Source organism: Saccopteryx bilineata, chromosome 3 (assembly GCF_036850765.1).
Source record: "Saccopteryx bilineata isolate mSacBil1 chromosome 3, mSacBil1_pri_phased_curated, whole genome shotgun sequence".
Taxonomy (NCBI): Eukaryota; Metazoa; Chordata; class Mammalia; order Chiroptera; family Emballonuridae; genus Saccopteryx; species Saccopteryx bilineata.
In genome coordinates, this window is record NC_089492.1 from 200616528 (window position 1) to 200644409 (window position 27882).

The 27882-nt window shown below is 45.3% G+C and overlaps 1 protein-coding gene across 1 annotated transcript in view; it reads right to left on the reverse strand.

The window, feature by feature from the left end:
* The window catches only part of RPIA (ribose 5-phosphate isomerase A), a 44628-nt gene that overhangs the window by 14363 nt on the left and 2383 nt on the right, over nt 1-27882 (reverse strand). The window contains exons 2-5 of the mRNA XM_066264940.1: nt 11774-11834; nt 10013-10068; nt 3840-3899; nt 1092-1156 (exon numbers count right to left, since the gene is read on the reverse strand). Of these exons, the coding sequence (XP_066121037.1) occupies nt 1092-1156; nt 3840-3899; nt 10013-10068; nt 11774-11834 (242 nt within the window). The remainder of the gene's footprint in view (nt 1-1091; nt 1157-3839; nt 3900-10012; nt 10069-11773; nt 11835-27882) is intronic.

Genomic DNA, 27882 nt, shown 5'->3' on the forward strand with positions numbered 1-27882 from the left:
AGGGGATCTTTTTTTTTTTTTGTATTTTTCTGACGTTAGAAGCGGGGAGGCAGACAGACAGACTCCCGCATGCACCCAACTAGGATCCACCCAGCATGCCCACCAGGGGGCAATGCTCTGCCCATCTGGGGCGTTGCTCTGTTGTAACCGGAGCCATTCTAGCACCTGAGGCAGAGGCCATAGAGCCATCCTCAGCACCTGGGCCAACTCTGCTCCAAGGAGCCTTGGTTGCAAGAGAAGAAGAGAGAGATAGAGAGAAAGGAGAGGGGGGAGGGGGGAGAAGCAGATGGGCGCTTCTCCTGTGTGCCCTGGCCAGGAATGAACCCTGGACTTCCACACACCAGGCCGATATTCTACTGCTGAGCCAACCGGCCAGGGCTAGGAGATATTTCAAAATGAGTATGAAGCAATAAGAAAAAGACACATTTGCTTTTTTTATTAAACAAGAACATCAGAAAAGCAAATGACAAGTCAAAGAAAGTTGTTCAATTATGCACATGAGATGCAAAACCAACCTTTATTTCATTGGTGAAAATGCACTATATCTGCACATTCCCTGATCCCCTAATTTTTGTGAGCAGTATAAATTTTGTGTCATTTCATAGTCTGCTTGATTATATCAACCAGCAGAACAGGAAATTTATCTTCTTCAGCTCACCCTTTCCTCCCCCTCAAATCAACACCCTAGAAACATCCAATAAATGTTTTCTAAATGAATCAATAACTACAGCAGAGGTTAGAGCAGGTTTAAAGCAAAGACCACACACTGGTGCCCACAGACCTAATAATCTAGCCCCAATAATAGGCTTGGTTTAGCCTATACGGTTTAAAGCTTGAATCAGCAAAAGAACACAAACACAGAGAACTCATTAAGATGAATAATTGTACTGAAGAAGCCCAGGTTCTTAGTCACCAGATTTTGCAATTAATAACCAGAAATGCTAATTTGGTTCTACAGTCATAGCGATCAACATCCTGCTAGAAAGACAAACTCAGGTACATCAGAGTGGCAATGTTTATTCTGTAATCCATTCTCCTTTGCTAAGGATTAACTGGCAGATACCCTTTCACAAGAAAATCACAACACTCACCCACCACCTTTGATAAGATTGAGGTCAGCATCTACTTCATCAGCACCATCGATGGCGAGGTCAATCTGTGTTCATAGAAGGGAGGATACAAAACCACTGAGAACAGTTTGAAGTAAGCCTCTGTGCAAAGCTTGAGTATGCACTAGCTTCTCAGACCTTCAATAGCTCGATTAGCTAGACAGTTATTTGCTTTTAACCAGTCAAGACCCTGAGGGTGAGAGGTTAAACTGTTCTCTAGTCACCAGGAAACAAAACCACACCCGGGTCCAGCTCTTACTCTCCCTTTCTTATTGATCGGCTTCTCTATGGACAAGCTGGAATTATAAAGATCAAGCAATCTCAGTGTGGGTGATATCACCCCAAAGTACAGAAACAGATAAATTCATATATCTGTGATATTAAAATTTCATGGGGGAAGAAAAGGGAGAGCACAGAAAAAAGGCTGAGAGAAACTGATTCAGAAATCTCCCTACTAGTGTGGCAAAAATAGGCAATTTCAAGTGGACATGGACCCAATGAAAAGTTACTAAACTGACACACATTGGATGTAATCCAGAACTGGAAATTATCTGAGGTACCCCAACTATGATCCTGCCAAAGCACCCACTTCTGGGCTTTCCCACTCTTTCTATAAGGAAGCTCTATCACCAGCCTCAAAACAGTCAAAGGGCAAATTGGTTCATTCACTTTATCAAAATTCAAAACCAAGGAAGCTATGCATTTCTCTACATGGACAATGTGCCCTCTCCCCCTTACCCCACTGCATCAATGCATTCCACCATTTCGTCCTAATCACCTTGGCCAGTCTGGGCATTATCCACATATATTCACATGCCTGCCCAGAACTGCTCCTGTGGCTCTCATCTATCTTTTCTAGAACGTTCTCTCTGCTCTTGCCACCTAGCCTCCACAGCTCCACTCAAACTTCACCTCTTTCCACAAAATCCTTCTAAGCAGCATCACTCTAGAGCTAGAAACACCCGAATTCATGCTGAGGCTCTGCCATTTAGAAAAAGCATGGCCTTAGGCAAGTGGTTTGCCGTCTCTGTTTCCAAATGATCACGGTGTATCAGATGGTCACATTTTTCCACTTAGTGGTAAGCTCCCTGGGCGAGCTCACTGTCATACTTCTTCTGTCCAAGGACTTTGGGAAGTCCTATGTGCAGCCATGGATTCGTCCAATCCCCTGTCTGTTGGGAGCCGATCCACTAATGCTGGCTAACAAGGTCACAGCAGGAGAAGATCCACAACTGCTGGTTGACAAAGTCACAGCAGAAGAAGACCAACGGCTGCTGGTTGACAAAGTCACCGCAGTGAAGACCAATGACTGCGGGTTGACAAAGTCACCGCAAAGGAGAGGCACAACGATACTTCCCCCTTTGACCTTTTGAATTAATCTGGCCTTATATCCCCCCTTTCCTGGGTGTGTGCTATTATTTGTGGCACAGGGATAATAGTACCGTGCTTTCCCTGTAGATTCGTAGTAATTTCTTTGGAAATGAGACAGAGGGTGTGAGTTCCACAGAAAAGCCTGTAAGCCTCTTGAACTGGGCTCATAAACATAAGAGGCTGGCCATGATATCCCTCATAAGGGGTTAAGTTTGTAGGAGAATTTCTTCTTATTAATCATGTTAGAAAGAATAAAGTTAGAACTTAACTAGTGTATGAATATAGTAAATGAATAAAGTTTAACTAGACATTAGAATCTTAGGTAAGGTGTAATGGAATGGCCTGTTGTGAGGCCTGGGATGGGAGCGCAGCTGGCAAGTAAAGAATGTGTTGTTAAAAGACTTGTTTTGTGACTGAAGGCAGTTGCTGGGCTTTTCTCAGTAAAACATTCTCATGAGATTTTTGTATTTTCCAAGAATAAGGAGAGGAATGTGGTAGGATTCATAGCAGCAATAGCAATTAATGCCTTCTGATATTATGTTGCTACTAGCTATCTTGCAGGTGCACTCTATGTATCTTTAAGTAAAAGTTACTCTTAATGCTATGTCAGTTTCTTAAATAGCAAGCCTTTTGTAGTCTTGTGAAAAAAGAATTAGGACACTGCATGAACTCAAGGATATTTGCCTGAGCAAGTGGTGGTCCTTTGCTAGTCCTTGATGATTTCATCTGCTATCTCTTTCTGTGCCCTTGACTCACAACAACAGTAAAATAGAATTAATCAATACTAATCTTTTAGAAGTTTGTACCAATATTGTTATTACTATTCAAGTTATTGTATAACTGTACTTTGAATGACTTACCACCTGATTTGAAGCTTATAGATATGAATTAACTGTTATCTGGAAATATGTAACCATAGTGAAACTAAAACAATGATGTATTCAAAATACCATGTGATTGTAACTTAGTGTGAGTGCATAAAAAGTAAAGTTAGACCAGCCATTGGCAGAGATGCCTGGCAGTAAATGCTAACTAGAGAATAAAGAGAAAGAAAAGAATTCGGCTCTCTCACTCGATTTCGCCGATGCCGTCTCTTCCTGTGGGACCCCTGGATTCCCCCCGGGGCTGGACCCCGGCACCTGTCACTATGCTAAAATTGAGCCATCAAGGTTAAACCAAAGGCAATGTATTTGAAACTAACCACCTTGTGACCTCAGCCAGGATTAATACACAAAGTCTCAGGAGAAAAGCTAGTATGATTAACTGACCTATCTCCCGGATGCAACAAAATATCAGAGCCCACGAAGAAGTGACAACCATAAAAAAGGAGACAGAAAGAACAGCCCAACCTTCTCTTACCTCTGGATGTCGGTCAAGGTCACTGAGAGTTAAGCCGTGCTGCAGGATGAGTTGACGGGCCTACAGAGGACAGAAAAAAAAGCACCCATGATCATTTACCTTGAGCATGTGGATAGGATTTCAGGAATTCTGTTGGATTTCAGTGTCAAACACTGAGGGAATGATAGAAGAAAAAAAGGACAACCCTGCTTTTAAATGGAACTAAAGACATCTTACACAACAATAAGTCATTCATAATGCTATTAATATCATGGGCAATGAATATGTAATATTACTTATATTAGTCTGACTAGCCATAGAACTAAAATAAGAATGTACTTAACAAAGTAAGCTTACAAAAGAACTTATATAAAGCTACCCATATGAACATTAATCATTTGTTACTGTAACCTGATCTTTTTCTCAAAACTAGAGCTTGTATGTTAAAAGTTGTTTCAAGTACACTTTGCAAGAATCATCAGTTTCAGTTCCCATGTGAACACAAGAAACAGATTCTGACTTTCAGATATTTCAACTCTGGGAGATTTACTGACCTTCAATCAGTTATCTAAATAGAAAGTGTTGCTCTCTTAAAAAAAAAAAACCCTCCACTTGCCTGACCAGGCAGTGGCACAATGGCTAGAGCATCAGCCTGGATGCAGAGGACCTACAGTCAAAATCCCGAGGACAACAGCTTGAATGTGGGCTTATTCTGCTTGTGCGCAGGATCATAGACATGATCCTATGGTCGCTGGCTTGAACAAGGGGTCACTGGCTCGGCTGGAGCTCCCTGGTCAAGGCACATATGAGCATATGAGAAAGCAATCAATGAACAACTAACGTGCCACAATAAACTGATGTTTCTCATCTCTCTCCCTTCCTGTCTGTCTGTCCCTATCTGTCCCTCTCTCTGCCTCTCACTATAAAAAACAAAAACCCGCACCTGCACCAAGATGTTCACATGGGTTTTGAGGATAGGAGTCCCCCATCGCCCCAAGTTACTGGCACTTGAATAAACCCTTTTCCTACTTATAAGCACTTGTTTCATAAGCCTGGCTTTTGTAATGGCAGGCAGCTGGACCTGAGTTCAGTTTCATTAACAGTAACAATTTTAAAAGTATTTCTTTGAGGTCTTTGCATTCTTCCTCTACATGAAATAATTCACCTTCTCCCAAATTCCATCCCCTCTTATCCAACAACTTAAAGGTCATCCTTTCCAAGAAGTCTCCCCCAGCCCCCTGGTAAAGAGTGGGCTCTCTGCTTCCTCTAGGCACATTATCTCTACTTTTCTACTATATTTGTGATAAATGACACACATAAATGTAGCATTAATTCATCCAACAAACATTTATAGAGTGCCTAAGAGCCAGGCACACACCAGGACACTGGAGACAGTGAGTAACACCTCCCATGCACAGAGAGCCTCATATCCCTAATAAAAATATATACATATACACCCTCAGTAATCACTGGGTCCAACTAACTCTGCTTCCTCGTGTCCACCACCACCACTAGTCCAGAGTCTGGCATACAAGAGGAGCCAGTAGCTAAGTACTGTCTATGCTGTGCAGCTGAGAGGCCTGCTGGTAACCCCCTGCCCTACTCCATATCCTCACACAACAAGCAATAACATGAGCAAAAGATCTACACTTCCTTTAAACAGTATGTATCCCAATTCACAACATGGAGGACCCTGTACAATGACCTCAAGATCCCTCTGGATAGGGATCCTTTCAGCTTGCTCCCACCAGCAAATCCTCCAACTCTCCCTTCTCCCCACCTCTGACTGGATGCCCCTGTCTATGGGGCACATGCAGAGAAGTCATATTCACAAATAGCCTGAGTGTTAGAGGTTGAACTATGTTCCCCTAAAAAGATAGGCTGAAGTTCTAACCACTAGTGCCTCAGAGTGTGACCTCATCTGGAGACAGGGTCCTTACTGAGGTAATCAAACTACAATAAAGTAATTAGGGTAAGCCCTAACTTCACCCAACTGGTATCCTTATAAAGGGAATGGACTCAGTGACAGATGAAGAAAGAGGAGCCACGTTGACAGGGGAACCTAAAAGTTAGAAATGTGTCTTCAGTAATACAGTGGTACCTTGAGATACGAACAGACCAACATACAAATTTTTTAAGATATGAGCTGCGACTGTGTCTGTATTTTTGTTCGAGATCCAAGAGAAATTCCAAGATATGAGTCATGATTCGGGAAGCTGCCGCTAGTTGGCGCATTGGCGCACAGATCCAGTATCAGCAGTTTGATGTAGGAGTTGACTGACTTACGAGCTCGGTTACAAAACAAATTAAATTCGTATCTCAAGATACCACTGTAGTAGCTTTCTAGTTGTAATGAATAGGAGATATGTAAGAGATTCAATTACAATCATTTCCTGTAAGGTCCCAGTCACAGAATTTCCTGTAAGGGCTAAGACATTGTAGATAACTAGAAGCTTAGTTCACAAACCTTAATCTTTACTGTGCTGCCTAAGAAATACAGGGAGTTAGTTCTCTTGTAGAAAGTTCCCAGAGGCACCACAACCACGACCATTCTGGAGCAAGATCAAGGACACCAGACAGACCTGTGCCACTGTCAGAAGAATATTCCGCGGAGGATTCCCTGCAAACCAGACTCCCACCTCCTGCACACTGCTATGTGACTAACTGCATGTCTATAACAGGTTACTAACCTCCCAAAAAATATATAAACTGGCTAGTCAGCCAAGACTGTTAACAGAGTTCTTTTGGACAGGAATCCCCTGCCTTCTCAAGTTGCTGCAATTTGAATTTAAAGATGCTCTTATACCTATTTGTCACTGTCTCTTATGAAATTGGCAAAAAAAGGGGGGGGGGGCAACGGACAACACGAATCCCAGCCTGTTCTGATAACAGTGAGCATGAAGGCAGAAATCAGGGCAATGCGCTTATAAGCCAAGCAACACCAAAGATGGCCAGCAAACCACAGAAGCTAGCTGATAGGCATAAAACAGGTTCTCCCTCACGGCCTCCAAAGGAATCAACCCTGCCAACACCTTGAAGTCGGACTGCTGGCCTCCAGAATTCTGTGAAAACAGATTTGTTTTTTAAGCCAATCAGTTTGCAGTGCCTTGTTACAGCAGCCCTAGGATACTAACACAACTCAACACAACAGTCTTAACCATAGAAATTCCAACCCAACACTGGCTTAGTCAGCACAAATGTACCCTCAGTTGCCCAATTGAGATCAGCATCTACTGGACACCAGACACTTCAAGCCCATAAGCTAAGTCTCCTGAGGGTGTATAACAACCCCCCCGCTTGCCTCTTCCAGCTCTCGAAAGCGCAGGGAGCCAGAGAGCTAATGAATGATTAGCCTGTACTGGTGAAGAGAGATAGGAAGCAATGCCTCTCACTGCAATCCTACAGCTGATGCCCCCAAATGCCTCATGTGACTAATGACTGTGGCATGTGAGCGGTACTTCAGTTTTTCATAAGTTTTACAAAATCTGAAAACATTTTCCCTCCTATTATCTAACTGAGGTAGACTGAAGGCCAGCATAAACTGGTTTTTGGCTTAGACCAGATCTGATTATCAAATTCTTTTTTATTTTCTTCTTCTAAAAGCCTAACTTTAAAGGGAAAATCTATACAAGTCCTTTAAATCAGTAACCCCCAACCCCTAGGCCACAGACCGGTACTGGTCCGTGGGCCATTTGGTACCGGTCCACAGAGAAAGAATAAATAACTTACATTATTTCTGTTTTATTTATATTTAAGTCTGAACGATGTTTTATTTTTAGAAAATGACCAGATTCCCTCTGTTACATCCGTCTAAGACTCACTCTTGACACTTGTCTCATAAGTTTGACAATTATATTTAAAAATACCAGTTTTTACGCTAGTTGCATAATTTTATTTTGTGCATTTATCCGTCCCACCCTAAAGGCCAGTCAGTGAAAATATTTTCTGACATTAAACTGGTCCGTGGCCCAAAAAAGGTTGGGGACCACTGCTTTAAATCACTATAGGTTTACTTGTTTAAAAGGCAGGGACTAACATTTGATTTCCTTTCAATCATTTCATTTCAGGAGCTTGAATCTGGCTAAACATAACATAAAATAAGTTTGGGATTGGGAGAGAAAAAAGAAAAAAAGGGCAGTAACTAACTAAGTGAATTTTTAAAAGCCTAGGTAACTGTGAACAACCAGTCCTCCTCACTTCCTAGAACTGGCCAGCATTTTTCTGTCTAGGACTGTTGCTACTAATTATTACCATAAAACAGATGGGTTAAGAGGGTGACGCTATCTTAAAAATGCAGGATCAAATTTCCAACTAAAGATAGCTATATAAACACCTGTATTTAGCTTAGCTCTTTCCCAGAACCTCTCTAAAAGTGTAATAATGGAATTCTTCTTAAAGGCATAAAACAAAAGGAAGAAAACAGCAACAAACTTTTAAAAGCTGGACTACTGATGCACGATGGTAAATCAGAGAAGTAATAAAGAAACCTTAAGCCAGTATTAGACAAAGCTAAGAAGCAAGAAAATAAACACAGAGCCTCCCACATGCTCTATGTCAACTATAATTGAAAAATAAAAAATTTTTAAATCTCAACACTTTAGATAATATATGCTGCAACAACTCTGGATTCTGATCCCCTACTGGCATTTTTGTTGTTTTTTAGTAACTTGCCTGCACTAACTCTATGGGGTCTCATCTTCCCATTCAGTGCATGGCCTGAATATTTTTGTTCAGTTGGGTTTTTCTTAAATTGTTTTTATTTTTAAGTCTTGATTCCTGACAGTCACCCAGTGTCAGCATGGTTTATCAGAAGTTACGCTTAAACATGTTACGCCACGAAGGTGTTCACCCTTTCCTAAGGAATCTACTACCTTTGTGTGGGTTGGGGAACAGAGTTAGAAGTCAGATACTTTACAAGTCTGCCCTGGCTTTTACTTTCTGCTGAGCTTTCTTCTGTCTCCTCTGCACTTACAACAGGCACTATACTCAGCCAGGGAAGCTGAGTAAAGAACTAGGTCGTGTCTCTGATCTCTCTTTAGCCTGTACACTGCACCTTGCCCAAATGCAGTCTTCCACTAGGAATACACGAGCTTATCGAGACCCACTATGTTAAAAAATAAAATCCAATATAAATAATTTACTAAGTAAGACAAATACTAGATGATGAAGTTACTTGGGAAAATTAGACACCTAGATTTTTTTAAAAAGCCAAGAAAATCCATATAACCACTGATTTTAAAAGCATCTCCTTAGAATAGCAGGATTTCCAAGGCAAGCTGCAATGTGAAACCACTCACTTTCTAGCCTATGGCAGGAATTATGATCCTGTCTAGAGTCCCCCCTGAGTGCCCACCCACCTTGTTGAGGGTCCCAAGAGTTAATACTCCAAGGAAGCTCTGGAAGCGCACGCTATCTTAGGATAGTGTGTCTACCTGGAACCGCTCTTCCACTCCCTACTCCGAGAGGCCGGGGCTCCTGCCTGGCTCTGAGAACACGTCTTGGGCACTTTAAATGCTCTCTCCCTTCACCAGAGCAATCCACAGGCTGCCAGCTCCGAGCCTCCAGGGTTGAAGAGTCTTTCTTAAGTCCTAGCTGTCCAACACTAAGTCCCCAAAGTCATCCCCCATAATTCTAGTCTTTACCTCAGTTCAGTGTCACTGTGATGAATCTAATGAGATCACACACACACCTTTCCTCACAACAGCCAGATGAGGAACAGAATGACTCTGCCTGGGCACCTCTCTTCCTTCCCTTCTGCAAGTCTACTCTGCCCTGACCTTTCCCTGTACTTACTTAGCTGGCTCCACGGCTCTCCTCTGCCAGCCCCACTACTTTATGGTAAAAAAGCGTTAGACGTGAACACACACTCGGTGCTGTGTCACCAACACATATTCAATGCCCTTTACTTCAGTTTTTCACCTGTAAGTAGGAAGAATGTCCCTTGAGGATAGAGACCATATGGTCATCTCTAGATTCCATTGTGCCCAACTCAAGATACACTGAAATATTCAGCATAAATAAATGAATGCACCTAAAGCCACACGTCTGAGGAGGAATCTTCAGTAAATAGACGCTTCTGCTCCTGGGCCTCTCATCAAGAACACTGGTGCACAACCCAATGCCACCACGATGTCCTCGGGGACTCAGAAGATTCCAGAGCGCCTGCCAAGATACAGGGGGAAAGCAAGACCTACCTGGAAGGAAGTGGGGACACAGACGAGGTTCAGGTTCTCCTGCTTCACTCTTTCAGCTGTGGAGACAAAAGCCGTGGTGATCGGTTTTCACTCTCCTCACTTTATTTTCCTGTCATGTACACATTTGCTCAAATACAACAGAAAAGGAAAGGTCCCCCCTGACTGACAGCTGCCTTTTATTCTGTGTCCCCACCCTTGGTGAAAGAGTTGGCACGCACACATCACACATTACAACACAGGGACACTAGAAAGTCTAAGGAAGTAAGTACTAACGATAGAACGAATGTCCGTATTTGCTATTATCATGTGCCTGGCAATATTCAAAGATCTTTGTACATATGAACTCTTTTAATCCTAAAGATAAGTTATAGTTATTATCAGAGGAAACTTGAGGCGCAGAGAGATGAAGTAACTAGGTACTGCACAGCTAACAAGTGGAAGAACTGGAAATATGAGTTCAAGACACTCTAGCTTCACAGCCTTTATATCAAAAGGCTAGAATTCAACTTGTACACTTAGAAAAATACAAAATTATCTGTAGACCCCAGAGAGTTATTAGAGTGAGTTTATTTACTTTGGATGTGTACCTTTCAGGAAAACTTGATTTTAAAAGACATTTAAAAGAAACACTGTCTTGTTAAAATGTAAGTCTTTTCAATCACTGGGTGGCATTCTGTGACGCTCAGATGTCGCTATTATGAAATCCACAGCTAATTCCTGTGCTTAAACTCGTCCACACACTCACTGCTAGGGCAGAGGGTGTACAACATTAAAACCCTGTTAGGCCAATGATAAGCCTCCTAGGAACCATCACACAAACCACTCCCTAAAGACGAAACTGTTGCTGGACTTTGTCCCGTGAGCACTGTCCCTAGGGATCTAGAAGAGGTCATTCAGCATTCAAGTGAGCCTCTCCTCCAGGCTTTGTTCTTTTTTCTTTTTTTTAACAGAGACAGAGAGAGAGTCAGAGAGGGATAGACAGGGACAGACAGAAACGGAGAGATGAGAAGCATCAATCATTAGCTTTTTGATGCGCGTTGCAACACCTTAGTTGTTCACTGATTGCTTTCTCATATGTGCCTTGACCGCGAGCCTTCAGCAGACCGAGTAACCCCTTGCTCGAGCCAGTGATCTTGGGTCCAAGCTGGTGACCTCGAGGGTCTCAAACCTGGTCCTTGGCATCCCAGTCCAAAGCTCTATCCACTGTGCCACCGCCTGGTCAGGCCAGGCTTTGTTCTTACAAGAGCAGGGCAGAAAAACCTGTTGAGCAGCCATAGCGGCTGACAACTCCCAGCCTTTCCTAAACACAGACACACCCTAATCAGAATAAAAGTTAGCCCCTGTGGAACCAGCCACCAACTACAGGTGCCTCTCATCCTCTCTAGGGTCAAGCCTGCAATGACCCTGATTCATTGGCCAGAAACTTCCCTAAGAAACCCACAGGCTTCAAAAGAGCATACCTCAGGTCCCTGTGCCTGACCCCCCCCCCCACACACACACACGAGGATTAAAATTCTGTTGAGGCCTCACCCTAAATCCTCTCCTCCCCTACAGCTGAGCAGAGTAAACAAAGCCAGGGTAACCCTCAAAGGTGGCTGAAGAGGCCCACATATCCCTCTCTCGGGGAAAGAGCATGGACACCCAGCTGCACAGCACTGGAGCCACACCTGGCAGAAGCAATCCTGTACCCTTCTCCCTGCTCCCCCCCCCCACCAGACACCATGCCATACCAAACGTTCAGGGAACAGCCCAAGAACATACCTATTCGTTGCACAGCATGGACAATCGTAGAACCACTTCCAATTCCCAGCACTTGGTTATTCTGCCCAAAAAGAGAAAAAGAAATATTACTACCATCTTTTATTCCCTCTTCAGCCCACTTCTTATAGCTATATAATTTTATGAATATTAACATTAATACACAAAACTGGGTACAAGGCAAGTACTGTGCCCATTTTACAGAAATACTATTATATAACCACTGAACCTCAAAGCTGCCTTTATCACAATGCCCAGTGGCAATTAATCAGCAGAGCCCTCTCCCTCCATCTCTGACAATGACATCACCATTTTAACAGGAGGAACTAATCAATATTAAAAATGTTGAGTTCATCTGAGCAGAACTGAGTCAAACTGGGCTGCATTCAGTCTAGCAGACAGAAAGGACCTCAAGGAACTGTCCAAAATGGAGGATTATATGTACTTTCCTTTACAGGACAACAGGGTCTGTCAGGCAGAAGACCTAACTAGTACTGATCAGGTGATTCCTGACTGAATGGTTTAAGACTCATTTTTGGGCCCGACCAGGCGGTGGCGCAGTGGATAGAGCATTGGACTGGGGTACGGATGACCCAGGTCCAAGACCCCGAGGTCGTCAGCTTGCACAAGGGTTACTCAGTCTGCTGAAGCCCCTGGGTCAAGGCACATACGAGAAAGCAATCAATGAACAAAGGTGTCCCAACGAAAAACTGATGATTGATGCTTCTCATCTCTCTCCATTCCTGTCTGTCTGTCCTCTCTGACTCTGTCTCTGGAAAAAAAAAAAAAAAAAGATTCATTTTTGGGAGAGCCAAAACTACTTAAGTCTCAACTGGCAACCTGAGACTTAGCACAGGGGCTCTTATCTCAGGCCTGCTGTCTAACATTAGACACTCCCTGTACCCTACCAGACAAAAGGCATGCTTGCTTAGGGTACAGTAACCTACCTCAGCAATTTAGCTTGGCCTCCCAAAACCACCTGCAGGTGAGCACTGGGAGATCCCTGACCAGCCCTGGGAATAAACAGGGCCTAGTGCACACAAAGAGCAATAAGTAGAGGTTTCTGGCTGCAGCACTTTTCTCCAAAGCTTACCATCTAGAAGGCAGGGGAGTGCCCACAGACACACTCATGTTGGTGGCATTACAAGGAACCTACGGGATTATCAAGCCTAGCATCTAGAGCTCCCCCAAAGATAAGAGAAGGGGGAAAGCCTGAAGTAACTTCAAATTAGCAAATTATATCAGCATCTGTCCAGTGGATGCCTGCCTCAGAAAATATGGAAAGAGGGCAAAAAAAAAAAAAAAAAAAAAGAGCATGAGAAAATGTCTTCATCTGCAATAGGAAGAATTTGTAAAGTTGTGCAATATTCCTGAGTGCAACGGACAAGAAACAGGCATCACACTACTGCGCCGGCATTCTTAACAAAGGGGGAAGGGACCTACATATAGATGGGGGCAGAGCCGGGGCCCAGCCAAGGTCAGTTAGACCACAAACAGCACAACATGGTCAGGGTATGATTACTCAGGAACTACTGTGAAGCTCAGTCCCTTAGCAACTTCCTGGGAGCCATCTCCTGCCAATCTAAGGCAAAAAACTAAAACCAAAGCAGCAGCGACCATTTCTTAATCATCTTCCAAGAATATTTATGAATGTTAATAAAAGTCATATCTCATAACAACCCCTTGTGATCTCAAGACCCGTTATTTCCACTTTAGAGATGAATTCAACACTAAGGAAAATCTGAAGACTTAGAAATGAGCAAAGGTGACAACTAAATGTCCATTCAATGGCGTGCTGGAGCCTGCAGATACTGTTACCTGATCCTACAGGGGCATGTGCCTTTGCCTTTGAGACAGCATTAGGATCTGAGCCCAGGACTCCAAAGTACCAGATGGCCAAAAGGAACACTGGACCCCAAAATGTCCCCATCCGTGCATCCCTACACAAAAACGGAGAGGTAGATGATTTTATCTCCCTTCTAACTGCCTGCTTAAACTACCCACAAGTACAGTAGATCAAGGGTTGACCTCTAGTCCACCTTCCTAGGGTGGTAGTAATCTTCACCAACCTAGAGCTGCTTGCCATCTTGCCCCCACAGCAGAGGTGTGAACATAGTTACCAGGCAAGGAGGTTGGAAAGGGAAGTCACTCAACCCTGAAATGGAAAACTGCACAAGCTGTCTTTTTCAAAAAGCCCCTTTTCAGGCAAGCCCAATTTGTCCCCAGCTTATAAAAGCAACCATGCAGAACCAGCCCCGAGCAACTCAGGGGCCCTTCCTTTCCTCCCTTGTGCTCTAGCATAAGCTTAATAAAATCAACCTGAGCCCTGGCCGGGTTGGCTCAGCGGTAGAGCGTCGGCCTAGCGTGCGGAGGACCCAGGTTCGATTCCCGGCCAGGGCACACAGGAGAAGCGCCCATTTGCTTCTCCACCCCTCCGCCGCGCTTTCCTCTCTGTCTCTCTCTTCCCCTCCCGCAGCCAAGGCTCCATTGGAGCAAAGATGGCCCGGGCGCTGGGGATGGCTCTGTGGCCTCTGCCCCAGGCGCTACAGTGGCTCTGGTCGCAGCATGGCGACGCCCAGGATGGGCAGAGCATCGCCCCCTGGTGGGCAGAGCGTTGCCCCTGGTGGGCGTGCCGGGTGGATCTCGGTTGGGCGCATGCGGGAGTCTGTCTGACTGTCTCTCCCTGTTTCCAGCTTCAGAAAAATGAAAAGAAAAAAAAAAAAATCAACCTGAAATTTTCTATTTGGTTTCCTCTTGATTTCTATCCTGGGGAACCCAAGATCTCCAATGCCAGTAACACTGACTAGGCCATTTTACAACTGTGTAGAGATAGACTTTAACTTCTAGAAAATTGTTCGGCCCTGGCCGGTTGGCTCAGTGGTAGAGCGTCGGCCTGGCGTACAGAAGTCCCGGGTTCGATTCCCGGCCAGGGCACACAGGAGAAGCGCCCATCTGCTTCTCCACCCCTCCCCCTCTCCTTCCTCTCTGTCTCTCTCTTCCCCTCTCGCAGCCAAGGCTCCACTGGAGCGAAGATGGCCCGGGTGCGGGGGATGGCTCCTTAGCCTCTGCCCAGGCGCTAGAGTGGCTCTGGTCGCGACAGAGCGACGCCCACTGGTGGGCATGCCGGGTGGATCCCGGTCCAGCGCATGCAGGAGTCTGTCTTTCCCTGTTTCCAGCTTCAGAAAAATACAAAAAAAAAAGAAAAGAAAAAAGAAAGAAAGAAAATTGATAACAATACAAATAATTCTTGTCCATAGAAATGCAAATTGTGTTTTGTTAGATCCATGTGATTGCTATGCTAGAGACAGAACTGGTAAATTTTAACATTTTTGACTGCATATAAATGTATGGTTCTTTCTTCTGGCCAAGATGGCAGCCTAGGTAAACACGGTACTCAGAACCTCCTGTAACCACACATCACAACTACAACTCTATCATAGAATCACCATGCAGAACACCTGAAATCCAGCCAAAGAGAAGTCATAACTGAAGATATAAAGAAGCCGACACATGAGACTGGTAGGAGGGGCTGAAACAGGGATTGGGCTGGTCCCACACCCACACGTGCAGGTTAAAACCAGGAGAGAGATCTCAGCTTCAGAGGTCCCCCCTATGGAGCAAGGGGTCCCCACCCAACATAAGGCCCCTCAGCCCAGGATTTCAGTGCTGAGAAGAGAAGTCCCCATAGCTTCTGGCTGTGAAAACCAGAAGAGATTGTGGCTTAGTGAGACCAAGGGTTCTGCAGTTCCATGCTTCCCTCTTAAAGGGCCCAAGCGCAGACTTACACAGATTCACTCTGAGCTCCAGAGCAGGGGCAGGAGCTAAAGAAGTGCCAGGAACATAAGAGAGGAAATGAACTGTCTGGTTTCAAGTCAAGGGCTGGAGAAGCTTTCTACTAGAGAAAGTGCCCGCAGAGGCCACTGTGGGTTTGCTGAGCCCTTCCCCACAGCCCTGACGGGTAGACACCATATCTGAGTCTCCATCAACCAGCCTAACACCGTCTGCCCTACCCTGGTGATTCCCTGAGACCCCCCCCCCCCAATCCTCCCCAACTGTGGACCCACCCAAGCCGTTTTCAGTGGCCTTTCCGTACAAACAGCCTCTCTTGGCTCATGCTTCAGCCTTTCCTAAAAATCTCTCAAACAAGCAGTATCTGGCCTCTGCGTACCCCATACCTTTTGCTAAGTGGCACTAGCAGCAGCCAACCTTGGTTCCCAGCTTGGCCTCTTCTGGCCAGGTCCTCCAAGCCCAGCACAAGTAGCAGCCATCTGCCAATCACTTTGTAGGTCTTGCCGGGTTACCCCAGGCAGGGCATAGCAGACCCTGCACTTCCCACAAGGCCTCGGGACAGTTGCACCCAGTGGACATCTTCAGGTCATGCCAGATTACAACTCCGCCACTTCCATGAGCAACACACTCAAGGGGAGGATCAGTGGGCAACAAAGCCCCACAGAAAGCAAGTCCTGCTCCATGGAGTCTGTCTCTGCACAGCAGCAGGGAAGCTGTGGACAGCGGCAACTCGTCTGGGCTAACTCCCTGATTCTGTTCGGCTGTGGGAGCACAGTTGAGCGACCGGCAGTCCAACCCTGTCCTGAACCCTAACAGACCAGGAAGGTAAGGAGTTTCTCCCTCCCCACTTCCCCGGCTGGCCTCCAAATTTCTCTCCAAAAACACCCCTTCCTGGTCAGACGGTTTTGACTTTGGACTCCATATCTACGAGTAGTCTGCCTCTACTCCTTTATGGACTTCTACGAAAGTCTAGGCGCACATAGCCAGGCCCCTCTCCTACGTCCTGGGATCTCAGCCTTGGGGTGATGACCTCTTGTCTGAGACTCTATGGAGATATTCTCCTCTTGAAACTGTGACTGAAGGTGGGGACACCCCCTTTTCTCACCAGTGTCCTCTATTGTGGGCTCCTCCCAGTCCACACCGTCCAGCCAGGCTCCCCTCGGAACACGGGTTCCTCCCAATCTCAGGCCTCAGAGACTAGTCCTCTACCTCTTCGGGACTCCTCTACCCCTTCGGGACTCCTCTACTCCTTCAAGATGCTCACTCTACTCTCTGGGGTTAAGTCTGGAGGTTTCTAATCTGAGTGACCTGCTTCTACGGACTTCCTTCAAAGTCTAGGCACCTAGCCAGGTTGCTTTCTACTACCATTACAATATTGTAAGAGATCTTGACAATTTCTGCCACCTGACGGGGAGGGCATCAGAAATTCCTTACATGCAGACCTTTCTTCTCCCTTTGCTCCTGTCCTTAATTTCTGTGCCGCTTGTTCTACATGCAGGTCGTTTTTGGCCAAAGAAACCTCACTTAAAGCATCGCTCCTAATCTTTCCTTCTCCGCAGACTCCCAACTCTCCCTCCTGCCTGACCCCCGGAGGCACTCCTCTCTCGGGACCCCTCTCTGGTCCCTCTGCAAATCTCTTCCACTTGAGTTTCTTCCCTCCAGAAAGCCCCCTCCCTTCGCAAAACCCTGTTTCTCATTCACTTGCAAATACCAGTCTCTCTTTCTCCTCCCCTGCTGGCCAGGGGCCTCTCCCTTCTCCACTGTGTTCTTAACCCCCCCCTCCACAGGAGGCCGCTGTCTCTCCTTGGTCCCCTCCCCCCTCTTCACAGGACCTGCCTCTCTCCTCTTCTACCCCTCCTCCCTCCTTACAAACTGTGTGCCTCTTTCCTCCTCGCCCCCTCCCCTCTACTCAGAGCTCTAAATCTTTTAAACCTTTTTTAAAAATTAATTAATTAATTTTTACAGGGACAGAGAGTCATACAGAGGGATAGATAGGGACAGACAGGAAGGGAGAAAGATGAGAAGCATCAATCATCAGTTTTTCGTTGTGACACCTTAGTTGTTCATTGATTGCTTTCTTGTATGTGCCTTGACCGTGGGCCTTCAGCAGACTGAGTAACCCCTTGCTCGAGCCAGTGACCTTGGGTCCAAGCTGGTGAGCTTTTTGCTCAAGCCAGATGAGTCCACGCTCAAGCTGGCAACTTTGGAGTCTCGAACCTGGGTCCTCCGCATCCCAGTCCGATGTTCAATCCACTGCGCCACTGCCTGGTCAGGCAGAGCTTAAATCTTTTTGACTCCTCTGACCATGTGGCGCCACCACCCGCACTTCAACCTCCTTTCCCTCCTCCTACAGATTCTGACCCTCCTTTTTTTCCATCCATCTGCTCACACTGTCCATCCATCTGCTTTCTCTCTCCTTCCCTCTATACTGGCAACTCCCTGCCATCTCAAAAAACTTAAAAAAGCAGAATTGTTTATTAATCTATGTGAGTAGTCCATCTTGTCTCTTTGTCAGAAAATATCTCTAGTATAATTTTAATTGAAACCAGTAAAACGTGTTCATTTAAATTCCTTAATTCATAATTTATATGTAAAATCTTTGTTTAATGTGTAACTGTGTCTGTTTCCAAGGCCTTAAACCAATAATTACCCACCTCTTAAACCAGGCTTACTCATTCCCACGAAATCTCCCTGCAATATCCCCACCCTTCCTGTTCGAAAACCTTCAGGGGGTTATCGCCTTGTACAAGACTTACACCTAATCAATGAGGTGGTAGTTCCCCTCCAACCAGTAGTCCCTAATCTCTACAGGTTACTGTCACACATTCCCTCAAACACCACTCACTTCACGGTCCTAGACCTCAAGAATGCCCTCTTTACCATTCCTCTACACCAGGGGTCTCAAACTCACGGATGCAGCCCGCTGAACAATTTTGTGCGGCCCGCAGACTAATCCACGAAGTTCAAAATATTTTGGATAAAATTAAGTAAGCCTAGGGGCCTACTTGTATTTTTCATTTCTCTAGCATTCAAGCTAGATATTAGCTTAGTTAACAGCAGTTGTGATGCGAACTAGTTTCTGGTTGTTTTGTGACACTGAGTAAACTGCATGTACGATTGTGCTTGTTGTACTGATTTTTTTTTGTTTTCAACTGCAGTGAGAAAAGTGTTGCGTAACAGTTGCCTTTTGTAGACCTAGTGTGGCCCGCCGAATGGCTGTGATCTTGCTCTGCGGCCCACATGCTGAGTTGAGTTTGAGACCCCTGCTCTACACCCTGACTCTTACTTTCTGTTTGCATTGACCTGGACTAGCCCAGACACTAACGCAGCCCAGCAACTTACATGGACTGCCTCTTACGTTTGTTCACTAGTTTCTTATAGAACCGCATGCAGACCTTCGCCAATCATAAAATTGAAAAATCTACCTAACTCTACACACCAACCCTGAAACCTGCCCTTGCGAAACAGAAAAATCTGGAACCCTATAAATACACTCCTACTCCCGACCTTTCTCATGGTTAGGACTCATCAAGCAGGGCATCCAATTTCTCAACCTCACTTCTGTATACAACACTTCTCACTGCTTTCTCTGTGCCTTTTTAAACAAGCCTCCCATCACTGCAGTTCCTTTACCATACCCACTCAACACCACCAAAAATCCAGACCCTTTTTCTCTCTCTGGAATTCCTCTCTTCCAAAAAGACCCTCTCAATTTACTACACCAATCGGCCTACCTCGTTATGTAATAAGACTATCCCAATCAAAACTTCTCTAACCAGCCCTACCTAACGGAACTCATTTTCTGTGCAATGGAATCATTTTAAAAACCTTAAACACCTCTTCCCCCCTCCCTTGTGGCCCGATAATAGTTGCACCACAACTAACATATTATGGAGAGGAAGAATTTTCAAACCAGCTAGGAACAAGCAGGTATAAATGGGCTGCCTTCCTCCCGGTCCTCCTTGGCCTTACCCTTGCCACCTCTATAACGGCTACAGGGATAGGCAGAGCTGGCTTAGGCCATAATATATGGGCTACTAACCAACTAAAGGCAGACCTGGAACAGGCCCTTGATAATTCAGCCACCTCTCTAGCCTCCCTCCAGAGACAACTGACCTCTCTAGCTCAGGTCGCCCTACAAAACCGGAGGGCTTTAGATCTACTAACAGCAGAGAACGGTGGTACTTGCCTCTTTTTACAGGAACAGTGTTGCTATTACATCAATGAGTCTGGCCAGGCCAGTACTAACCCCCTACTCTGAACAACGGTGGAAAAACCCCTTGTTCTCCATGCTAGCACCAATTATAGGGCCAATCCTAATTCTGTGCCTAATTTTTATTTATTTATTTTTTTCATTTTTCTGAAGCTGGAAACAGGGAGAGACAGACAGGCTCCCGCATGCGCCCAACCGTGATCCACCCGGCACGCCCACCAGGGGCGACGCTCTGCCCACCAGGGGGCGATGCTCTGCCCATCCTGGGCGTCGCCATGTTGCGACCAGAGCCACTCCAGCGCCTGAAGCAGAGGCCACAGAGCCATCCCCAGCGCCCGGGCCATCTTTGCTCCAATGGAGCCTTGGCTGCGGGAGGGGAAGAGAGAGACAGAGAGGAAAGCGCGGCGGAGGGGTGGAGAAGCAAATGGGCGCTTCTCCTGTGTGCCCTGGCCGGGAATCGAATCCGGGTCCTCTGCACGCTAGACCGACACTCTACTGCTGAGCCAACCGGCCAGGGCTTGGTGCCTAATTTTAATGCTTGCCCCCTTCTTTATCAAGTTCCTACAGGCCCAGATGAGAGAAATCTCTGGAATTACGTACAATCAAATGCTCCAACACTCCTATTTCCCAATACCCCAAGGAGAACTTCACGAGGGAAATGCAAATAGGTAGGGATGACAGCAGGAAGAAGCCGCCCCTCAGCCCGAGAAGTTTCCATCTGAATGTTCTCCAAACCCTCTTCCTTTTAAACCACACATATTCAGTCTTTCTAAAACTTACACCAACAGGTTCCCTGTCTATAAAAATCTCCACATGTCCTCCCATTCGAGAGGAACCAGACCAGCACGTCTCATGAGGCTCATCCAGGAGACCATGTATCACTGTTCAATTGGCACTCACAGCAAGCAACTAACAATTATTACCTCGCAAGATTTTTTTACTTCCTCACTCAGGTTTTTTAAGACATCGCATGGTTCAGACCTTCAGCATTGAAATTGACGACCTCCTTAACTGGATGAGGAAATTGGTTTGGCAAGGTTTTCTTCTTGAGTTCTCTTCAGAAGAAACAATAATTTCCCATTTTTTCCCCCTCTTTCTCTTCGTCACCCCTCACCTGTATATTATAAAATTAATAACTGCCTTTCTTTTATATGTAACCACAGAGTTGAGAAATGATAGATACATGAATTTACCAGGAATTACAACTGCCCTTTTGCCATTCTGCTTGGCTGCCTGACCCCACCCTTAATTACCAGACAATTGCCCCTGGGACAGAGGGGTTCTGGGAAGCTGGTCAATCGCCCCAAGGAAGAGTATTCCAGAAAGCTGAACATACCATCACACCCTTGCTCGAGGCTATAAAATTTTGCCTCAGTCTGTTTTTGGGGCTCTTCTTTTGGAGAAGCGCACGGCAGGTCTTTCTCCTCTAATAAAGCCTGCACACCTGGAGTTCGAGTGCCGTCTCATTCTTACAGAAGTGAGGTACAGTACTTTAAGAATCTGGGGTACGGTATTTTACAACAATAACAAGACAACTTTGGGCAAGAGACAAGGGGAACAGAGACGGACTCCCACATGCGCTCCAACTGGGATCCACTCAGCAACCCCGGCAGGGTCGCTGCCTCATTGCTCAGCAACCAAGCTATTTTAGCGCCTGAAGTGAGGCAATGAAGCCATCCTCAGCGCCAGGGGCCAACTTTGCTTGAACCATTCGAGCCATGGCTGTGGGAGGGAGGGAGAGAGGGGGAGAGGGAGGGAAGAAAAGAGGGAGAGAAAGGCGGAAGGGAGGGAGTAAAGAAACAGATGATCACCTCTCCTCTGTGCTTTGACAGGGAATCAAACCCAGGATTTCCACATGCTGAGTCAATGCTCTACTGCTGAGCCAACTGGCCAGGGCCAAGAGAGAACATTTAAAGTAGCAAGAGAAAAGCATTTAGTTAACTACAATTCTGTTCTGCCCTATGCTCTCTTGCCAAGTCTGCTTACTCTCAGCAGGGCCCAATCTCCATGAGGAAGAGAGATTCCTGAGAAAGAGGCAGTTGCTTTCCCTCAGGCTGATGCCTCAAAAAGGGGAGTGCTCAACCCAAGAATAATGGTGACTGTGGTATTGTAGAATGACTCTGTACAGGAGTCCTGGTAGCTGTACCCCCACCTTGTCTCTCCCTAGGGCTGCACATCTCAGACTCACTTCACAAGACTCTAGTCTGCTCAGCCCTCCCTCCGCCGGAGCCCAGGGTAAACGGCTGTGAATGAGATTTTTTTCTACATACCCCCTATTTAAGAAGGCACCCGTATCTCTGAGAGCTCCCATCTCTTTCTGGCAGACAGAAACCTCACCTCTTTTCACTGCCAAATGCTGTGTGGGTGCCTCTTCTAAGCTCTGGCACTCTAGGCTGTGGAGCCCAACCTGGGGATTGGGACGCTCACCTCTCAAGGTGGAACTTCAGCCACCAGTTGCGGGAGCAAGGTCAGCCCTTTCCACATCTCCACCCTCCCCACCAGTCTCGATGTGGCTTCTATGAATCCTTGGTTATAAGACTCCTCTTCATTTAGTCTTGAGTGGGTTTTTCAGGATGATTGTTCTTGAATTTTGTTATTGATAGATACGTGAATTCCAAACTGCCCTCTTGATGTTCCGCTTATCTGTCAGACTTCACCCTTACTGGACTATGGCCCCTGGGACAGAGGAATTCCAAGAAGCTGGTCAACCTGCCCCAAGAAGAAGCATTTCAGAAAGCTGAAATCCTAAAACTGTAAAAGGGAACATACCAGAACTTTTGCCTCAGTATCCCCTCAGGCTCTCCCAAATGCTACATAATTCGCCCTAGTCTGTAACCAGTGCTCTTCTCCCCATCTCCCCCGGAGAAGTGCCCGGCAGGGTTCCTTTTCTCCTTTCAATAAAGCCTGTTACTCTGGTCTTTCGGACTCCCATGGATTCCAACAGTGATAACTCCAGTTTGGTCCTGGGAGGAGGAGAATGAAACATCTGCCTACTCCGTGGTCATCTTTGATCTCCTTCAACAACTACTTTTTTTTTTTTTAACAGAGAGAGAGAGTCAGAGAGAGGGACAGATAGGGACAGACAGGCAGGAACAAAGAGAGATGACAAGCATCAATCATCAGTTTTTTGTCAACACCTTAGTTGTTCATTGATTGCTTTCTCATATGTGCCTTGACCATGGGCCTTGAGCCGACCGAGTAACCCCTTGCTCGAGCCAGCAACCTTGGGTCCAAGCTAGTGAGCTTTGCTAAACCAGATGAGCCCGCACTCAAACTGGCAACCTCGGGGTCTCGAACCTGGGTCCTCCGCATCCTACTCCAATGCTCTATTCACTGCACCACCGCCCAGTCAGGCTCAACAACTACTTTTAATGCAAATGGACTAAATGCTCCAATCATAAAACACAAAGTGACAGAATTGATCACAAAACAAGACCCATATATATATATGCTGTCTACAAGGGACTCACTTCAGACCAAAACACACACACAGACTGAAAGAAAAGGGTTGAAAAGAATAGCTCATGAAAATGGAAAGAAAACAAAAAAACTGGGGAAGCAATTCTAATTTCTGATAAAATAGACTTTAAAGCAAAAGCTGTAACAGGAGACTAAGAAGGACTCAGTAACTCCACTTCAGAGTATGTATCCGAAGAAACTCAGAATGATAATACATATCTATATTTATATCTATTATATAGCTACACACACATCCATTTTACGTTATATCTCCATATTGCAACATTATTTACAATAGCCAAGATATTTAAGCAACCTAGGTGTCCATCAATAGGTGAATAAATAAAGAACACATAGAGCATATGTACAATGAAATATGATTCAACCACAAAGAAGAATGAAATCTTGCTACTTGCAACAGCATGGGTAGACTTAAAGGGCATTATGCTAAGTCCGTGGCTTTCAACTGCCACCTGTGCCAATCTGGAAAAGAGTTAACCACCCTGATATCTTCATAGAACATCATGGTGGTTATTATCTCTTTTGTGGACTGGCACAAAATTTCTGGCAGACAGGCACCTGTCCGTTGACTGGTAGTTAAAAAACACTGTGCTAAATGAAATAAGTCAGACAAAGACAAATGCTGGATGATTTCACTTCTATGTGCATTCTAAAAAAAAAAAGAAGAAACTAACTGGACAAGCAGAACAGAAACAGAATCACAGATACAGAGAACATTGTGATGGCTGCCTAATGGCAGGGTAGTTAGGGGATAAGTGAATAAAGGGAAAGAATTCAGAAGTACAAACTGGTAGTTAAAGAACAGTTACCGGGATGTAAAGTAGAGCATAGGGAATACACTAAAGAATTTTGTAGTAACTCTATATAATGTGAGATGTGTACTAGATTTACAAGGGTGATCACTTCATAAGTTATAAAAGTGTCTAATCGCAGGATTGTAAACCTGAAACTAATATAATATATGTCAACTATAATTTAAAAAGAAAAATATTTATGGTTCTTTAGTCTTTTCTTTTTTTATTTTATTTTTTTCAGAAACAGAGAGAGAGTCAGAGAGAGGGATAGACAGGGACAGACAGACAGGAACGGAGAGATGAGAAGCATCAATCATTAGCTTTTCGTTGTGCATTGCAACACCTTAGTTGTTCATTGATTGCTTTCTCATATGTGCCTTGACCGCGGGCCTTCAGCAGACCGAGTAACCCCTTGCTCGAGCCAGCAACCTTGGGTCCAAGCTGGTGAGCTTTTGCTCAAACCAGGTGAGCCCACGCTCAAGCTGGCGACCTTGGGGTCTCAAACATGGGTCCTCTGCATCCCAGTCCGACGCTCTATCCACTGAGCCACCGCCTGGTCAGGCTTTAGTCTTTTTTGCTAACAGATTTTAACATCTTTTCCAGTTCCCTCTTTAATTTAATGAGTAAGTTAAAATCTTTTATAGATGTTTATATATGTATAAGAATCACTAGAAAGCCCGGCAGTCATACGAAATGACCGCTGTTCTAGATATTATAAATTGTAATTAAAATGATTTGTGCAAAGGTGTCTGCTAATTCAAACTGAATTACCCAGGGCAGGCGGCGAGGACGCCCCTTTGCTTACTGCCCCACGGGGTTTCCCCCTCCTACTTGCTTAATTGCTTAAAGTAGAGTGCAATGAAGGAAACCACTGGCGGTACATTTCTTAAGAGCCACCCCTAGCTCAATAAATAAAGGTGATTTAAATAATAAAATGTTAATTCACATGTCAAAGATCTCTTTGTACACAACATTTCTTGTGTAGATCTTTCCATCATTTTTAAGCTCGCCTTGCAGAGGACCATCAATTATTTTTAATTTTACGTCCGTTCTTTCATGAACTCTTGAACAGGCAACATAAAGTTGACCGTGTCCAAATGCAGGCTCAGGTAAAAAAATGCCAACACGCTTAAGCGTTTGGCCCTGAGACTTATTGATGGTCATAGCAAAGGCAAGTTTTACAGGAAATTGTCTACGTCTCAATTGAAAGGGCAATCCTGTTTGAGATGGAGCCAAATCAATTCTTGGAATGACATGTATTTCACCTTTAGAGGAGCCAAAGACTTAGCTATTATGACATTATTTTTCAATTGGAGAACCTCTAGTCTTGTACCATTGCAAAGACCCCTTCTGGTGTTAAGATTTCTTAACTGCATAATAATTGCTCCAATCTTTAACCTCAATTTGTGAGGTGGCATGCCAGAAGGCGGGACTATTTGAATGCCATGGCAACTTCACCCCATTGGCTAGTACAGTTACGCAAGCAACCAATAAGCTATTGGCGACAGACACTTAAGCCGCATATAATAAAGATAATTTTTACCCTTTTTTATGATTTTACCTTTTAAAAAAGTCATCTCTTGGCCCTGGCCGGTTGGCTCAGCGGTAGAGCGTCGGCCTAGCGTGCGGAGGACCCGGGTTCGATTCCGGCCAGGGCACACAGGAGAAGCGCCCATTTGCTTCTCCACCCCTCCTCCGCGCTTTCCTCTGTCTCTCTCCTCCCCTCCCGCAGCCGAGGCTCCATTGGAGCAAAGATGGCCCGGGCGCTGGGGATGGCTCTGTGGCCTCTGCCTCAGGCGCTAGAGTGGCTCTGGTCGCAACATGGCGACGCCCAGGATGGGCAGAGCATCGCCCCTGGTGGGCGTGCCAGGTGGATCCCGGTCGGGCGCATGCGGGAGTCTGTCTGACTGTCTCTCCCTGTTTCCAGCTTCAGAAAAATGAAAAAAAAAAAAAAAAAAAAAAAAAAAAGTCATCTCTTAACAATACCAATAACCCCCCTTCACAACCTCACTTTGAATAAGCAACTTCAGGAAGTTCAATTTGCTGAAGTATTTCATTTCAAATGTCTTAAGAGTTCAGCAACTGATTAACAATTAACTCACTTGGCAAGGGAAGCCCATAGTGAAACTTGATTTGTAGAAAGAAAAAAAGTTCTGGAGGTCCCTCAGAACAAAATGAGCACTGTAGCCAACACCCCTCACTCCCCACAGGACCACGGCCAGAGAAACACTCAATGTTTCTCTGTGTCCCTCCCCCTACAATGAGAGACGATACCTCAAACTAGAAAAGACTGAAGGAAGTTACAAAAAAGAAATCAAATGATAATGTCCCAGCTTACAGCTAAGCCTCTCCTACCAATAGATGGCTTTATCCATCAACTTTGTACTCCTGACCTGATGAAAATTACTAGCTCATCATTCCCAAGTCACCAAAAACACCAAGGGGCCTTTAAACAGAGCTCCTGCCTGGTCAGGATTCCACCTGCAATGATGCCCTCAAGAAGGCAATGCACCCAATAATCATTTAGCTACCTCAGCTAACTGCAACAGCAAAGTCTTCAAGACAAGTAAATGAAGCGTACCAACACAAAAGCATGCAAAGGAGTTGAACAGTAGAACATGTAAAGATCTTCAACTAATGAGAAAATAAATACCTTGACTTATTAATGCCTTGGAAGACTCAAAATCACTTGTAGCCGAGACCTCTAGCTATACAGAAATTCAACTACCAGATTCCTTGTTACCACACTCAGGCATACATGCATGCCACCAAGCAGGCAGGTGGCACGCTGATGAACTAAGGTGACAAGCTCTGTGCGAAGCTCCTTTCTCCTTAGCTTTTGGAGAGAGCCAGGAATTTCAGAAGGTTGCCAGGCCCAAAGCTCTTCAACCATGTGATGAGGTCCTGGAATTAAATGACTGGCCCAGGATTAGTGTCCAAGCCAAAGCCAAACAGAGTTGGCCAAAGGCTGACTAGGGAGTGGCCCAACTGCAGAAAGCTGCCAAACAGGTTCTGTGGAAGAGTAGGCCCCTGCTAATGGGCAATATTAAACAACAGGTCACATGTGCAAAATTAGAACTTCACTCGCCTTGTTCAGTAGGGTAACCCTGGAAATGTTCCTGTTAACCAACTGGAGCCACTGCCCAACAATTTCTTTATACTAAGAGAGAACAAAGAGGGCTGTGGACCTTCAAGAGAGCAGGGCCCTGGAGGGTAAGCCATCCCAGGTGCCTATACTCCCAGAAACAGGCACATCTGAGTTCAGTGGCTACCCAAAGGATTCAGTTGACAACTCTCCAAGTTCTCCATCCACCCAGATGTGGAGGTGGTTTTCACACTGGAAAACCAATGGGCTAGGGAAGTGGACCTACAACCCAGAAATTCCACCAATACTCCAACAAACTCCGTATTTATGTCCACACTTCACACGATTCTTTGAACATTCACCAGGCAGGGCCCACTGGGACCAATACTGAATGAAGATACGGTTAACTACTCTCCAGGAGCTTAGTTAGCCTTTACCAGACTGAGAGACAAACACAGAGATAACTAGAACATAAGACTCCTGCATAAGGTGCCTAAGAGTTATGAAGGACCACAAAATCTAAGAGAAGAGAGGTCACAATCCCCTCATGAAGCTAAGGAAGAAGTTGCCTTTGAACCAAATCCTGAAGGACATATGATTTTAACATAAAGGCAAAGGATAAAAAAGAGCATTCTAGGTTGAGGGTAATGATGTTAAAACACACGCTACTATATATGCCAGTAGTCTGACTTTTCCAATGTTCTGGTACATGAGGAAAAGGGAGCATAGCAGAAAACAAGATGGTGGACTT